The 17,630-nt window shown below is 26.4% G+C and overlaps 1 protein-coding gene across 3 annotated transcripts in view; it reads left to right on the top strand.

Moving 5' to 3' along the window:
• The first annotated feature begins 1,997 nt into the window (after nt 1-1,997).
• LOC136968165 (glutamate receptor 1-like) overlaps nt 1,998-17,630 on the top strand; it is a 63,487-nt gene continuing 47,854 nt past the window's right edge. For 2 of the 3 annotated variants that reach the window (XM_067262127.1, XM_067262128.1), the window contains exons 1-3: nt 1,998-2,211; nt 3,965-4,117; nt 15,296-15,544. In XM_067262127.1, the coding sequence (XP_067118228.1) occupies nt 2,124-2,211; nt 3,965-4,117; nt 15,296-15,544 (490 nt within the window). In that variant the 5' untranslated portion in view covers nt 1,998-2,123. Of the gene's footprint in view, nt 2,212-3,964; nt 4,118-5,416; nt 5,546-15,295; nt 15,545-17,630 lie in introns of those variants that run through there. The other variant, XM_067262129.1, reaches the window with a different exon arrangement.

The raw sequence follows: 17,630 nt of genomic DNA, 5'->3' as shown, positions 1-17,630 counted from the left end.
ATTATATTTTGATATTTTTTAAGCAAAATTATTTCTTTTTTGGCAAAAATTCTTTTCAGATTTTAGAATAAATAAATAAATACATTACAATCAAATGTGACTGACATTATAACCCAGATTACTTGTACAGTACAGATTTATGAAATTTTACACTACAAAATAATATATTTGTCATATTTGCTTTTATTCACTTTATATTAATATCTTGTAAAAATCTAAGATTTAGTCGAAAAGAAGATGGAAGTTTATTCAATGTTTATATAGGATATATTTACATTACTGCAGAATATAATGCATGTTTATTGATATTTATGTATGTATGGCTTATACACAATTCCACTGACCCAAGGCCATTTCACAAGAATTTACATTTTGTGAAAAACCAATTTCTTTATTTTCGTACCTTCGTCAACAATAAGTTTATTTATTATTAGAAAACATTTCTAATAATAAATAAATTCGAAAAAATATAGAAAAACACAAGAAAAATAACACTTCGGAAATCAATACTGTTGAATGTAATGTTACGATATTAAATATAATAATTAGTAAAATATGGCGAATACTTATAGTTATTAAAAAATATGAATTATTTAATATTTATTAAAATATTTAAAAATTGAATTGAAAATTTGATTTATTTGAATAATAAATTTAATATTATTTATCTATTAATTTTGCTATTTGCTTAGAATTTTTCATACAACAAAGGTTAATTAAAATAAAATTAATGATGCTTAAGTATAACGCCTTTATTCATTTGTCTTTCTATTCAATGTGTGAATAAATATATATTTATAATTAGTTCTAATATAAATTATTCCTCTAACATTGTATATATTGTCAGAATATTTAAATAGATGTTTTTCTTTGAATTTTAGACATAAAAATTAGTATTAATGAATATTAAATTAACTTATTAATCTATTAATTTGAGATTTAATAAATAAGCGTAGTTAAAACTCGAATAATTACGCATTTTAAAGTGTAATATAATTTAATTTTTAAATAATAATAATGAAAAATAAATAAAATTTAATTTTTCATAACAAAAATGATTTTCATAAAATTATTTTTCCATTAAATCCAACGGAATCAAATTGGAATTCGATTAAAATAAGAATGGATATTTAGATGCAGAATCAAATTAAATATTCTTGTTAAAGTTTTGGGTTATCAAAAAAGGCATAATTCGTTATATGATAAATTCGATTTATATTTGTACTGAATTAAATGTCAATTATATTTATTTATAAGAATTTTCTTTATTAATTTAGTAATTCTCGAAAGTAATCTGGCAAAAAGGTATATGGGCAAATAAAGGTAAGAATGCATCTCGGGGATAGAACAATTGATTGTCTTCGAAAGAAGAAAATTAAATATACTTTGTGATCAACCAGAGTGAACATCACCTCTGAGAGAAGAACAAAAGATAAAGTTGCATCCCAGCAATGATAGGATTGTTGCTATGGTTACCAGTAACTACAACTAAAATGACGGTCGAAACTGTAGAATGTTACGAAACAAGCTCTTATTCTCTCTACATATTTCTTAATTATTTAAAAATATATAACGAAGATCCACCTGTAATTCGCCATCTTCGTTCTTCGTGGAAGAAATTCGCAATTTATGCGTATTTATAAGCGTTTTTTTAACATAAATTATTAAGAATTTAACTAATTTAAGAAATTTTAAAGGAATTTGTCAGTATAAACTATCGAGTTTTATAGTACGTTCGGAAACTATCGCGATACTGATGTATGAAATAAGATAAAGCATGTAACATAGAAGCGAATGCATTTTAATATTATTATATAGAATAATTAAAATAACATTTAAAAAAGGAAGATAAAGAGTAAGTGGCTAACTTTAACAGAATAATTAGTTTAAGAACGAGTGGAGCAGCGACGATAACTATTCGTAGCTAACTGGTCAAAGAGCGACGCCATGCGGACATTTTCGACGTTTATCGGCGCGTGCGCAGTCGGAGGCTGTGGCTGGATCCGAAAGGCTCGCGAGAAATCTGCAGCCTGTCGGAAACAATGTCGTCGCTCGAGGCTCGTACGGCCAAAGTCCATGGAGTTTTCATATGACCGACCGGTTTCACATCTTCTAATATCATTATGAAGGAAGTTGTTCTGACATGGAAGCTGGTCAGCTTCACTTGCATACTGGCGTTGGTAAGACCCGTTCCTGAAAAGTTACCCATAGGTAAGTACACTATATAAAGACACCTGATAGCGCCACTTCAACTATGTAATTACATAATTTAATTCGGCGATTTTTACCTTTATTTTTGCCAGTTTCGAATCATTTTCGTTTTATTTTCGCATTTTCCTTTATTTTTTCCATATTTATATTTTGTTTCTAGAAACTGCAACAAACTTGTTAAATACGCGAAAAGAAAGTTTATTGTTAAATACAATAAGCGATCACTCGAAATATTATTAAGAAAATTAATTTTTTATCGATAATTTTAATTTATTTATAAAATATATTTTAAGCGCGAATTATTCGTGTTTATAAAATTTTTTTTGAGCCAAAATATATATTTTTAAATTTAAAAATGGTAAAAAAAAATATAGAAAAAAATTATTTTTTCGAATTATTTTTTTATTAAGAGTAATAAAATAGAAATATATTATTTTTTAAAAAATAAAAATGTAATATAGGCTTTAAGCTTACGTTGTTAATTATAGAAGATGCAACAAGTATTTTAAAAATGAAAAATTTTTATGTTAAAAATGCTTAGAGATTCGATTACTTTTAATCTAATTTCGAACGATTAGGAAAGATCTTGAAGTCGTTTATTTTATATTTTATGAGCGTATATCGAAGTAACTACTTTTCTTGCAAATTATGCAGTTTCTTCTAGAAATTATTACGTTATTTTTATAACGAAATAAGAATGAATTAATTACGTAATTAGTGCGAAAGTTTTCTCATTAAATTTAAATATACTTGAAAGAAAATAAAGGCAACTTTTATTGAATATTTTATACATTTTATTCTTACCTCATTCGGAGTATGGATTATATAATTATTATTCAATAGTTAATCATTGTGCTGGAGAATAATTTACGTGTTAATAAACTTATGCGAGCATCCTCGCATCTAATGATATTAATAGGTTTCCTGTTATAGAGATATATTAAGAGCAATCTCGTCTATCAATTTATTATCAGAGAAGTTTGCAAACCGATTCATTTCCTGTTTCATTTATTATTTATTTTCGTCGAGAATATATTTTTCTAAGTCATTTACTTTTAACATCTTCATTTCCTCATTTTCATGTAGAAAATTACTTTCTACCTAATGTAAAGTATATTTATGTAAGAGATAAGAGACGTTTCCTTATAATCTCTTTTATACTAAGAGTTAGCAATTTCGTATTTAGTTTATAGTTCTTGTAAAATTAATATAGATTTCATAAAATATACTTTACGTAAAAGAAGATTATCTAGAAGATAATCCAATATAAAGTTTTAATTATATTTATATATTACGATAGTGAATGCTAGTTAAACCATGTAAAGTTTCTGGGAATGTTATTTGTGTTTAGGAGTTTGAATAAGTTTTTGTGAATATTCAGCGACACTTGTTTGATTTTTATTTATTTTTCTAGCACGAAACTATTCTAGATTGTAAATTAATAAAGATTTTGTAATAAATATTACATATATATATATATATATATATATATATATATATATATAAAATAGTTTTTAATGTAAACTAATGTAAACCTACACATTAAAGATATTTCAAACAATATAAAATTTCAGTATATCTCTTGTAAATTTTAATATAAAACTTATTAAAAACTATAATTGAAGTGTTTTTGTTTATTTCTTTAAATCAATAATACAAGAAAATTGTGTCATTTTTATGATATATTAATAGATAATTTGATATATTCAATTGTATGACTCCTTTATACAGTTTTTTTTCCTGTTTCTCCTAGGAGCCATCTTCACACCGGGAACACAGTCCTTACATACAGCTTTCGAGTATGCCATCTACCTTCATAATACCAGTGATAGCCAAGCGAGATTTAAAGTAAAAGCTGTTATTGATGTCCTTGATTTGGACGATCCTTTCAAGATTTCTAGAACACGTAAGCTATTTAATGTATCCTTTATCCAATATTAGTCGATAAGTGATACATGAAAAATATGTTTTACTTTCGTTCTTGAAAATCGTACTTTTTAAATATTATCCCCTTGAGGTATTGCATAGTTTGAAAAGTAAACTTTTTCAAATATTTACTCGAATTTTATACAACTTTTTCAATAGAATTCAAAAGAGATAGTGAAGTTTCCTTCAAAAGATTCCTTTCTATATTCTGGTTATCTTATATTATATAACAAATCTCGAACGGCAATAAAATACGCCCAGATCTACAGACGTAAATTTCATGTTAAGCTAAGCCACCATTAGAATTTCATCGATATATATTTATTTTATTTACTTATAAATATAACTTTTTATACAGAATTTTAAATATATGGTATAATAATACTTTATATCAAGATTAATTTCAATATTAAAATCATTTAAAACCATTAAATTTTATAAAACGACAGGCGAACATACAAAGTTATGCAATCTCCAAGAAAAGGGGAAATGACTCTACAACAAAAGTAATTCCTCCTTTTCTTGTGTGGAACGCACACTGTTGCATGTTCCGGTGCTATCATTTGTAAAATTTAATGCCTTGTGGGGTTCCTATGTCTTCACAGCTTCAAATACAAAAGAGAAGTTCAATATATTCTAAAAGAAAATAGAATAACAACATTCTAGCATTATCTTACACGACTCTACAAATTACTTCGTGTGTTAAGTCAATACTTTATTAATAAATGTTAAGCCGGTAATTAATTTGTATTCGATTAGTTTATATAACATTTATTAAATTTATTCCTTTTTGTTTAATTATCTGTAAAATTTATTTTAATTTTACACTGATTTTCGAAGGCTGCGTATACGTTATTCTGTACTGTACAGCCTTTAAATCTGACTACTTATTATTTAATTTTAAAGTAATATCTAATTTTATAAAAGATTTGGAATGTTGGATTTCTTCAAATGAATTTTAATTCAAACGAATTTCTTCTATAAAATTATATTTATTCTAATGAAACGAACAGAATTTTACAACGTGGCTTCTTATTAATTGATTTAAACGTATTCGTATCGATTATTTTAACTTGGTTTTAAAATTTTGTCAACTTGCGTAAGCAAAATATAAAAAAAAAAATTATAGTGGAATATTATTATGGAGGAAAGAAATTAGTTTTTAGTACGGGGCTCGGCGTATAAAATAAAAGAGGATAAAGTAAAAATGCTTCAAAAAGTGTTGTATCTTTATAGTTGTACACGCAAAGAGTAACTATCATATTAAATTTTTATGATTCCGGGAAGTGTTTCTGACCCGAACTGCATTGCGGAGAACCTCTTCTTCTGTAAACAACTTTAGGACTGAATCGAGAGATGTAAATTTAGTGGTACCGCTGCCTCGGGCCTTTCCTGTGTTCACAACTGGGTAAGCAGAAAAGGTCACCACATATAAAAATGCTAGATATATTAGATTCTTGGTGTTTTCCTCGAAAAATATAAAATCTTGGATTAACTAAAAAGTCATTAAATTCGTTTCGGGAATTGCGTAACGCATTTTTTTTACATTTTCGTAAAATCTATTGTAACTTTAAAGTTTGTAAAATTTCTCTTGTAAATCCTGCTTTGCATTGATGCTTTGAAGTATCAAATTAAGTTTATTTATTCGTGTAGAAGACTGAAGCATTGTTTAATAGTCTTAGGCTATAATAAGATAATATTGATTAAAATAATCAGATTGTTAATGATTTTATAGTCCTTGTTTTCTAAACTGTACTATTGAGTTAGAATTGTAAAATTCATTATATAATTTTAATATATGTTTAAAATAAGTTTTTATTGGCTGTTTTTCGAGATGGGGTGGAAGATGGTGGGATGACCTCGCTCCACCATAGATATTATTACAATACGTTTACACATATATATCATGAGTAAATTCTACATTTAGTTGTTTATAAGATTTTGGGTTAGGGAGGAGGGTGGGGATGGTCCACCCCTAAAACATCATTAAAATACATCGTCATCAGACTTATGTGTCTGTAAAGTTTCAGCTTCCTATCTTAATTAGAAGGGGATAAAATTTCAGTACGTTACAAAATAAATTAAATAAAAGCGTCTAAAAATATCCATGTTAATTGATTAATTATCATTTATTAATCAACATCAATATCATAATATTTGAGTATCATGTCTAACACTACAAATAGTCAAAATTAACAGGATTACTTGTCGAATACTTAAATATCTATCCGTAATATTTTTATATATTAATTTAAAAAAATTGTTTTATATCATATTCATGGTCCGTTACGTTCACCCTCCTGTTATAGTAGTAATAATGTTAACCGATATAGCTTTGATACGGAAGATGATCTGTAGCAGACATTAACAGAATAGCAATAACATTCAGTAAACGAATGTTATTATCGGGTCTTTCCAATCATGTCTAAGCATCCAGATGGATCTACGAGTAAGGGAATGTCATAAATACTATCCGAAACCGAAACCGATTATCAGAATGGGATGGGTTTTCTTTAGTGATACACTCTTGTCACGGAAGCAATCTTCTCCACGTCATCGAGTTCCACCCGATTCTTCATAAACAGATTTTAAAGTTAAATCTATCGCGGTGTAAGCCAAAGTGCTATATATATACATATATATATTTAAAATTTATTTAATCATAAAACATATTTTAAAATATTATTTACTTTGTGACGAATAGTGTACGTAAAGTACGCTGTTTTATAGATCTTCTGGTAAAGAAAACAAGGAGTTATATTAAAAGAACACTTGCTTAATGATAATATGCAATAAATAAATAAATAAATACTCCATATCATTAGTTTTTTTTAGATGTTCTTGGCTATTACCATTCTGTCTGCCGTGTTTCTTATCTTCAGTCGATACAACAGAGCTGTAGGTTGTTATACATTGGTCGTCCATCAGTATGGGTTGACATTAACGCAACTCGCGATATTCCAGCAGTATTGAGGGAGTAATTTTATTGTCCTGGTATATAAATATAGTTCCTAGTGACAAAAAAAAACTTGGCGAAGAAAGAGAGAGAGAGTAAATTAATGGGAATCCCATCGAAATATATTGGAGTACGGAATCGTCTTTTTACATCACTACAAATAAAAGTAAGGATATTTATTCAAGTTTCTTAATGACTCTTCTTATAAACAAATTTCTTTTCGAATTATTAAAATGATTTAGCCTGTTACTTCTCACATAAAACGCGTAGAAAAAAAGCATACAGATGGTACTGACGCGAGGGAAGGGAATGGTAGAAGACACTGCCTTTCGTGCATCATCCATCAAATAATGCCAGAAACAGAGGAGTGAGAAGCTCCTCAAAGATGAACAAAAATAAAAAATAATAAAAAAATAAGAAATTGCTTTAGTTTTATTTTCTTTAGATGGCTTAAAGTTGTAATATTGCTCGATATTGAAGATATTATTAGTATATAATAGATTATATGACACGAACTATTATGTTGAAATCTCACTGTGACACTTTCTATACGAAACGAGGTTATTACAACTTATTTAAGAGTAATAAATCATTTTGAAGAGAACTACTTAGACAGTAATTAATTACGGACTTTTTAAATAAACATCGATTCGAATAGAATTAACTTTATAGCTGGGATAATACATATATTTATAAGGAAGAGTAACTTGAGTAATTTTATATGTTATATCCATTCACGCTTTAATTATTATGCCGGAATGCTAATTCTTCCACACACTCCTACGACAAAATTTAAAATAGTTATTAAGGAACCAATTTAGTAGAGTTGTAAAATGACATAGTAGTAAAATAAATACCCCCTCTTTACATAAGCAGCTTCATTTTCCAAGATATTCTATTAACATTTGTACTTAGATACGATGTTTAACGTCCGAATTTCTTGTTTGGATGATGTACAGTACATACAGTACGTTCCAATCGATAGATAGTGTTTATATGTAATTCTTTATCAATATATTTAAATTTCATTAAAAGTTTTTACATTTTAATGATTAAAAATAGAAAAGATGCCAAGGAAAATAATGTAATTTAAATTTTACGTACTTTATTAAGATATTTTTAGATAATTTGATTGCTTCTTAGCGTAAAAATCTTTGCTATTTTTCGATAAAAATTTTTTCATTTATACAAATTTCATTGAAATTAGAGCTTGTACAGTTTCTAGTTACTCTATACCACTATTTCCCAAACTTTTTGAGCTACCACCCCGTTTTAAGTGCATGTATTTTTTACATTTTTTAAAATTTTTGTTTGTTCAAAATGAACTTTTGTTCCCCTTGTCTCCAACACCCCTATTGCCCCCTTGCTTTCCAGTCCCCTTGAGTCTTCTTCCAACTTCAAGGGGGACTTAGGGAATCATTGCTCTACAATAAGCTTAGTAATTTGCAAGAAGTACAAATGTAGAAAACTTTCGAATTTTTTCGCATCATTTATTCAATTCTTTCAATAAAAACAATTTGCAATAAAAATTCATTTTAAATATTTTCGTGAAAATAAATTTATTTATTTAAAAATATCATTTTATTTTAAAATAGGCATTTTTAAATCAAATTTTACAAGTAGAATTCGATAAATTTAATACATTTTTCTCAGGTTAAAACATAGGCCTATATCTATAGGATTATTAAATTAAATTAAGTAAACGTTTCTGTAATTTGTAACACGTTTGTACGGAAAACGTGTTATATCGTACAAATTTTTATCTCATTATTTAATTATTTCAAAAAAGAAAATTTAAAATTATATAATTTAATATTTTTTCTAGCAAATGGAAGCAGCTTCGTAGGTTAGAAATTACTTCCAAAAAGTAAAAAATATTACCGAAATTATAATATTTTAACAATTATCTTGGATTATTTTCGTATAAATACGTAGCACGAGTTAAGATCTTAGAATATTTTTATTAAGAATTATTTGGTTTGTAAAAGATTTCCAATTTCACTTATCTTCAATTTGATAAATGCTTCTGAATTTTCGAGGGATTTGCTTCTATCAAATCTACAGTAATTACAAAATTTCCTACTCGCTAGAGAAATATATGCAACGGGCCTTCATGTTTATAACGTTGAATTATATTAAGATGGTGTTCAGCCAGACATAAATCTTATCAAGTAAATAATACGTTATTGTTGATTTATTTTACATAAATATATTTGAAAAAAATAAAAAATTTAGTATTAAGCAAGAATATATTATTTAAAAGATTCAGGTTTTTTTTCTGTGTATATGGATGTTAGTGTGTATGTGTGCATGTGTATGTGGGAATTGATGTATGATCTTGTTCACCCACTTTGAAGCTTAATAACTCCTGTCCTTTTCGTCAAAAATTTCTGAAATTTGGCAAGATTGTTTGATTTTAAGTGGCATTAATGCTATTAAATTTTGGTGGTTAAAGCTCGAGAGGGCGGAAAGATAGAGGGGATTCATGCGTCATATCTCGAGTGAGGTCGTACTTAATGAAGATTTGACTCGATATTATCATTTACAATTTTTATTGAAATTAATCTCTATCTTAAAAATGAAGCTTTTGCCTTTTTATAATAATTAATAATATAAACAGTTTTAAAAATAAAACCTCATAGTAGATGGCGCCATACACAATTTTAACTTTTTTGCAGAGAATGTTACTCGACTAGTTGTTGAATTTTAAAATTATTATTCGATAATTTAATAAAAATAATTTATAAAAAATTCTTTTTTTATTAGATGAAAATTTGATCACTGAAATACTTTTATTAAAAATTTCACATGTACACTTATTCAAAAATTACACTCATTCACTTGAAAATTTCATTAATTTGACAAGATATTTCAGTATAAATAATTTACTTTTTTAAATTTCTAGTATACAAGATACTATTTACACGAATATTTTATTAATTTTTGTATCGATATTTAAAGCTATTTACCTTTATATAATTTTTTGTATAAATAAAAATAATTTAATTAAATCGAATATTTACAAGAGAATAATTAAATAAATAGTAAAATTCTTTCATGAAGTTATTTAAACAGTTTTACTGTATTTTTTGAAGAAATAATTATTTTACAAATTATTAAATGTGTACATAATATTTAGAACCGTTTTCTCCTTTGTTTATTTAATTGAGAATGTAAACAAACTATTTTTTTCCCGAAAAGAAATCGTTGATAAATAAAAGTTTATTCGATATTCTATCTTACTCGCTCGCTTATATTCATTTCTTTGGCATTATATTATTACTGCAAGGTAGAAGAATGCCTCTTGAGGGTTCCTGGATCTCCTTTATCCACATCTAAACAGCAAGAGTTCATCGTTTAACTTGCTTAAAAAAATAATAAAGGAATTTACCACTTAAATAGACTTTTAATTAACTTATAATTAAAATTTCTATTCGAGGAACGACGCAGAATTTTTTTTAATATTTTATATCATATATTTAAATATAAACTCATTAAAGAGTATTAAATTCAGGCGGTTTCAGTAACTTGATACATAGTCTTATACATTTTTGTTTTCAAGGAATTAAGAGTTTTAATAAATAAATTGGTTTAATAAGTCGAAAAAAATATGTTAAACAACTATTCCTTTGTTATTTTCAAATATTCCGATTAGTCATTAGTAATTTTAAATTATTATTTTTATTAAATAATAATTACATTTAATACGTATTCGTTTAGTACGAATTTAACTCGTAATGGAATATTTCAGTAATATGAATTTCGAGTGTCAATTTAAATTAAATGGCAGAACAGAAATATTCAAGAATAATTTAAATATTCTCGTAAAGGAATAATTATATAATAGTAATAGTTATTTATATTTTTATAAATTTTATCATTAAATTCAATTCATTCAGCAAAACTTAAAGGTGATGGAATTTTTAATATTTAATTGAGTTTAAATTGACAACAGATTTAGTTTAATTATATAAAAAGATCTAAAAACTACAATTTTGTAGATTTTTCTTCTTCGTATTTAGTATTTATTTCGATAAATTTTAATTTCTAAATGCTTAAAATATATATTTTGTATCATCTTAATTATTGTTAATAAGCAAATGTTAATTTAATATAAGTAATTATTATAATTATTAAATTAAATTGATTAAAACATTAAGATTTGTTAAAATTTATAATCATAAACAAATATTTAATATAAGAAAAATGGTTTTGTTATTGACGATGGATAAATCAAAATTCATTAATTTCTTTTGTTTATTTCGAAAAGATAATGCTAAATTTTTATTTTTCTAAATATTTGAAAACGTTTTTGATCCAATTAATTATTATAAATTACAATTAGTTTGTTTACAGTGGTCTTTATTGTTATTTAATTAATATAAATCACATAAGTTTGATTTTGAAACGGTTGATATACTACACACACAAATATGTACAGTACATTACACACACAAACGTTATATGCTAGATATATATACTTAAATATTTTATTTAAAAACACGAGACTGTCTCATTGCTCACTAAAAATTACACTTGTAATCTTGAAAAAATATTAAAGCATTAAACATTTCTTTAACTAGCATTATCCTACGTTTTTGTGCATGTTTTTGCTTTATATATCATTCCTTTTACAACTAAATTATCCTGATATTTTTCATTTAATGTTCTCCATTTATGTAATAATTTTAAATACAACTTTATACAGCTTTTCTTATGCCTAGATTAGTTATGTTTTTATCATATGCTTTTTTGTATTTAACTGTATTTAATGTAATTAGGCGGTAATTATAATTATTAATCCTTATCGCAAGATGAATTTTCTATTGATTTTCGACCAGATTTTATCTTAAATTATCAATTTATTCTTTTATAAAAATCGAACTGATTTCATTACATGTATTCACACAAGAGATTTTATTTTTTATACTATTTAATATTACTTATAATACATTTAATTAGCGTTATTAATCGTAAAATAATAGCACTCGAGTATGTGCATTGTAAATACCTTTTCTAATTTTTAAAGCAAGATTTTAATTGGAAAGTATTTTTCGGTGTAATTTTATTGTGCTACCTAAGTATAATTTTAAAAAAATTCTATTTCGTATTTATTTATATTATACATCTTGAGTATTGTATACAGATTTCATCCTGATAGATTTTATTCACTTGTAGGCTGTGCTATGTTTATATTTCTTTATAGGTTATGAAGTGTAAATTGCGATTTATTTTAACTAATAAATATATTTTACAACTAATATAACATATAATTTAGATTATAATATTATATCATACAAATTAATTTTTATGTACAGGTGCATCGTTCCCAACAGACACGATAGAGAAATTCTACATATCAACAATTCAAATATTTGTAATTTTTTTGTATTCTTATGTTTATTTTTTTTAAATAAAAGGCACCTAAATCTTATTATAAATTTTGAATTTTATCAAATATTGAATATTTAATTAAAATAAAAACAACTATAATCTTCGAGGAAATTTATGAGTATAATTTAAACAAAACTGTGTTAATTTTTATCAAATTTTATTTTATCAAACTCAGAATTATAAGAAAATGATTATAATAAATTTAAGTTTGTAGTAGAGACAACTATTTCGTTTGTAAACAAATTTGCCATTCTTGTTTAATTTCACTTGTATATATATTGGAACCATCAATCACCACTCTTCACATCTTGATAATGATGGAAATTTGTAGCATGAAATCGTCAGGTATTCCTTTACTATTTGTATTCTTAAAATTATTTGTTATTATTATATTTACTCACTAACTTTGAAATATTTTTTTTATTCTTCTCAAATGTACAATACGTCCCGTAAATTCTTCTGGTTCCAATTTTTTGCCTTATTGTGTCGCGATGTTTTGTAGTTGCTGTTCTACAATTCCACTTCTAGTCTAAATCTTCAAACAAATCCTTTTCTTCGAATGTTAAATTACTTATATTTCTTTCGTTTCGAAAAGAATCTTCTTTCTTATGACCTACATTGTAACTTCACGTATATTTTCCTGTTGTCATACATAGCTACTTCTATGCACCAGTCTTGAATTGCAATAAGATCTTATCCATACGTTTCATCTCTTCATCCATGTTTTCATCTTTCTCTTTAACTTTCATATTCAACATATGTACAGTACTTTGACACTTCGATGTTACGCGCTTCGTGTCTTATTTATTTTTTCCCCCTTCCACCATCGTGTTTGTATGTCATATCGATGTCGAGTAACAGCGTAACTCGCCACGTTCTATTTGCATCGTTTCATATCTTTTTCATGCATTTATAAATACAGAAAAATTCCTTAAAATTTAGTTTATTATTGCCTTAACATAATTACAATACGTAAGGAATTAATTCCTTACATAACTAAGTAATTTTTTCACTTAAATATAAATTACATTAAGTAATTTTGTTATCACTTATTACTTTCCAAGTATGGCGATTAGTAAAAAAATGACTCCCCAATTATATTTTTGAACACAGAGGACCTTGAAACAATGAGAAATGCAAAAAAAAAGTTGGGGATTTTTCTGTTTTAATGGATGTTAGTGTTTATATGGGAGGGAAACAATTTTGTTCACTCATTTTTAAAGCTTAATAACTCCCGTTTTTTTTAATTAAAATTGCTGAAATTTTGCAGAGATATTTGGGTATTAAGAATAAAGTTTTCTAGTAATTTTCAGACAAATTGGACAATTGGTTTGGGAGATATGGTTTCACTTCCTTAACATTTCCCGAATCAATCCGAAGACAAACGTAATGGTAGCAATTATTAGGGATGAAATCAAACAAAGAATACTCGGAAAGTCCAACACAACGTTGCCAACTTTTCTTTATTATTTAAATCAAACTTTACTTTAATTATTGTACATATCATAACAGCAAAAATCGGTATTAAGAATGTAGTAAACATTATAACATGGGAAAGAATAAAAACACCATTTATTTTAGAATAATAATCTAAAATTTTTGTACGGATATGGACGAGAAAAATTAACTTAACCATTTAATTTTGAATGAATATAAAAACAAAGTCGCACGTAAATTTGCGATAATAGAATATAGATTATGCAACACCGAAAATCAATTTATATAACCAGATGGTTGGGTTATAAATATCTTAACTATTAGCAACTAATTGCAAATTACTGTAAGGAAGTATCGATATAAATTATGCAACAGGCTATCTGTAAGTTATTCATTATTACAGTTTTCATAATAGATGCTTTTATGAAAATATTTTCTAATATTTATCTACGCTTTTAATTATTTCCATTTGTTTTTCTGACTTTTTCCTTAAATATTTATTAGAAAAAGTTAAAAGAGAAAAGTCAATTCCAAGAAAAAATTACCAGAAAGGTCTGCTAATTGCAAATCTTTCTGGTAATTTATTCTCGGAATTGACAAAACTTGCAAATTTCATCAAGGAAATTTGCAGAAAATTGATATTGTTTGCAAAGTTTCTTTCAACGTAGCAAAATAAATAAATTTATTACCAAGAAATTCATATTTAAAATCTGAATAATAATGTTTTATGATATAAAAGCAAAAGGAAATTCAGAATTTATATGCATTATTACGAATATTAACACGTATTAAGGTTATTATGAAAGTATTTTAATATTAATTTTGGTTTTTGAATTATTTATTAATTTTTAAAAGGATAATTTCGGCTTTACGACGTATTTTTTGCCGGTGTGTCAATTTATAAAGCGTTGAATAAAACTTTCTTTAGGCCTCGGAAATCACAGCTTTAATCCAAACTTCAGACGTAATCCCATTTTAAAACTTTTTATTAGTATTTTGTTATCAAGAATCTTCGCATTAGAACTTTTTATATTCCGTAATAAATCAATACGTTGACAGTTTTATGTGTTAAAATTACAATAGCGATAATTGATTTTTTGATCTGCCGTGTAAAATAACTTTTATATAAAATATTGAATAATTTAAATTTCAATTCGGCCGAGTCTTCGATAGTTTTTAAATATATATTTTTTCCCTCTTCAGAAATGCGTATTACGTTCGGTGCTACTAGAAGTAAACATTTATGAAATCGCGAGAATTACAGCAACGTCGTTGCTTTACTTCTTGCATTTTTCATGAAATTCTTACTTTATTTTCGCTTGGAGCATAAACCAATAATTTTTAAAATTTTATTTATTTATTTATTTTCAGTCTGTAATCAACTGAGTCGTGGTATATTCGCATTGGTTTCACCGACGTCAGAACCGTCCTATCACACTCTGGCTGCCTATACCAACACCTTTCAGATGCCTTTGGTCAGCCCTTCGTTTCCGGAAGCCGGGGCTGACCGCGACATGCAATTTGCCCTCAACATGAAACCCGTTTATTTGCGTGCAATCGTCGACGTCATCAAACATTATCAATGGAAGTCTATCATTTATTTATACGATTCGGACGACGGTGAGTCCTTTACTTTACTTTGATTCCTGTACAGTTTGATCGTGTTCTGTAATGGTTATACACTAAAAAAATAAAGGGTTTAAGCGATGATATAACAGACTTTTTACGCAGAAAATATTTTAAACACTCAATCTTGAACGGGGCGTAAGTTATAACCACGCATTCATGTAAGTTACATCCCTGTTAAAGGTATAAACTTACGTCTGTGTTCGGTTTAATAATTATATGGACGTGAAGATAATTTGCTCTGTGGAGCATAAAAGTGGAAATTTGGAATCATTAATAATTAATTTCTTGAAATTACGAAGGGGAATTGTTAAAATGCCGTCTTATCATTTTACACGATTTTTGTTCCCATTTTATGCACCGGAGTAAACTGTGCATTTCCAGAATAAAATATAAGCAGATATCCAATTTCTCATTCCTCGATTTAGAAATGATTTACCAAAAAATTCAAAAAAAATAAAATAAGATGTTGAATGAATGTTTGTATCAAAAGGTTTCGTATTCCATGATATATAAAGAAGAAAAAAAAGTGGAGAAGATTCCTTTTTCTATTCTTGTAATATTCTCGAATCTGTGCATTTCCATTTTCTAAAAATTCACTTTTCTCCACTTTCTTAAAATAAAAATTTACGAATTGATTATCTTTTTCGATCTTTAGGAAAACTGAAAATCAATACAAATATGCGATATGACAATAAAAATGAAAATCATTATCGATTTTACCTGTTTCGTCACAAAAATAAATTAAAAATAGATTATAGACGTCATTAAAAACTTAATATATCGGAATTTTGTAAATTAAAATTTATCACTAGACAAATAATTTTTACGTATTAAACTTCGTAATAAGAATTTTGATTAAAATTAAAAATTAAAAAGAAAAAAAAAATACAATACATCTTTTATTTTCCTTAACTTCTAAAAACTCGTCGATTGTACGTAAAATATTTTGGAAAATTCTGTGAAAATAAAGTATTTCTTTTATCTATACTTTTATTTCGTAATGTAAAACACTTTGGAGTGGAGTTAATGATGCTTTTATGCGTGAAAGCTTCGTATAAAAAAGAGAATTTGCATGAGTGGCCACCACCGAAAATTTCTCTGTTAGAAGCCACTTCATTTTACTTAAATCCATTTGTGTTGTTTAAACATTTCAATAACTATTTTATTTAAATATATATATTTTTTCTTTATAGTTTAAATAATCGTTATTTCTCACTCGTGGCTCAGATTAAAAGCGCATCGAACGGGAAATTAAACGATATAAACGGAAGTTACGTAAAGGAAGCGTGAAGTTACGTATTCGGAGTTATTAATTTGAATGCGGTCTATCGAATGGCGCCGTATCTCTAGTGTAAGCCTTCGTTTCTCGACTTAATGGCCCGGAATTCATTAAATTTTGCCCGTCCCCTTTTTTTATTTTATCGAAACTCTGGAGATGATGTAGTATATCGCGGCCGTCATTTATTCTCTTGTTTATTTTTTTGAAAATTTCCCTTTCTAAGTACTACGTAGTACTTAGAAAAAAGAGCCTTAGTTTTGAAAATTTCTCTTTCTAGTTCTACAAGAAATATTATTTCGTGGAATAAAACATGTAAAAAAATATACATTTTTCTACATTTTAATTTGTATACGATGATAGTCTGTTTTTCTATCACAGTTACTTGCATTTATTTATTTTAAATAGAAATAAATTTAATTTCTCTTTGGAAACATTTACTAATGAAATGCTTTACATTTAATTTTCTGTCAATAGCATTTTTTTTATTTCTCTAATTTTCCTTGATTAAGTAATTAGCGAAAGGTCCAAATTATAAGAAGAAGAAGGAAAAAAAATCGAGATTACGTTGCTTTTCATTAATGGCTCTTTTTATTTGTTCCGCATCCGAAGGAGATGCCATTATTATTATTATTCCCAACGCTTCGTTCAGGTAAAAAAAGAGAAGCTATTAAAAAAGAAATAGTAGGAAACGTTCTTACGTCCGAATAAATTTTTGGTAGTATTTAAATGAAAGAATTTTATTTTCGATTGTTTGGGTGCAGAAATGGATGAATTCTTCCATATTTTTCTCTTCTCCTC

Source organism: Centruroides vittatus, unplaced genomic scaffold (genome assembly GCF_030686945.1).
Source record: "Centruroides vittatus isolate TY-2023 unplaced genomic scaffold, ASM3068694v2 contig_1408, whole genome shotgun sequence".
NCBI lineage: Eukaryota > Metazoa > Arthropoda > Arachnida > Scorpiones > Buthidae > Centruroides > Centruroides vittatus.
The sequence above is the reverse complement of the archived record's forward strand: the minus strand, read 5'-3'. Positions and strand labels throughout refer to the sequence as shown.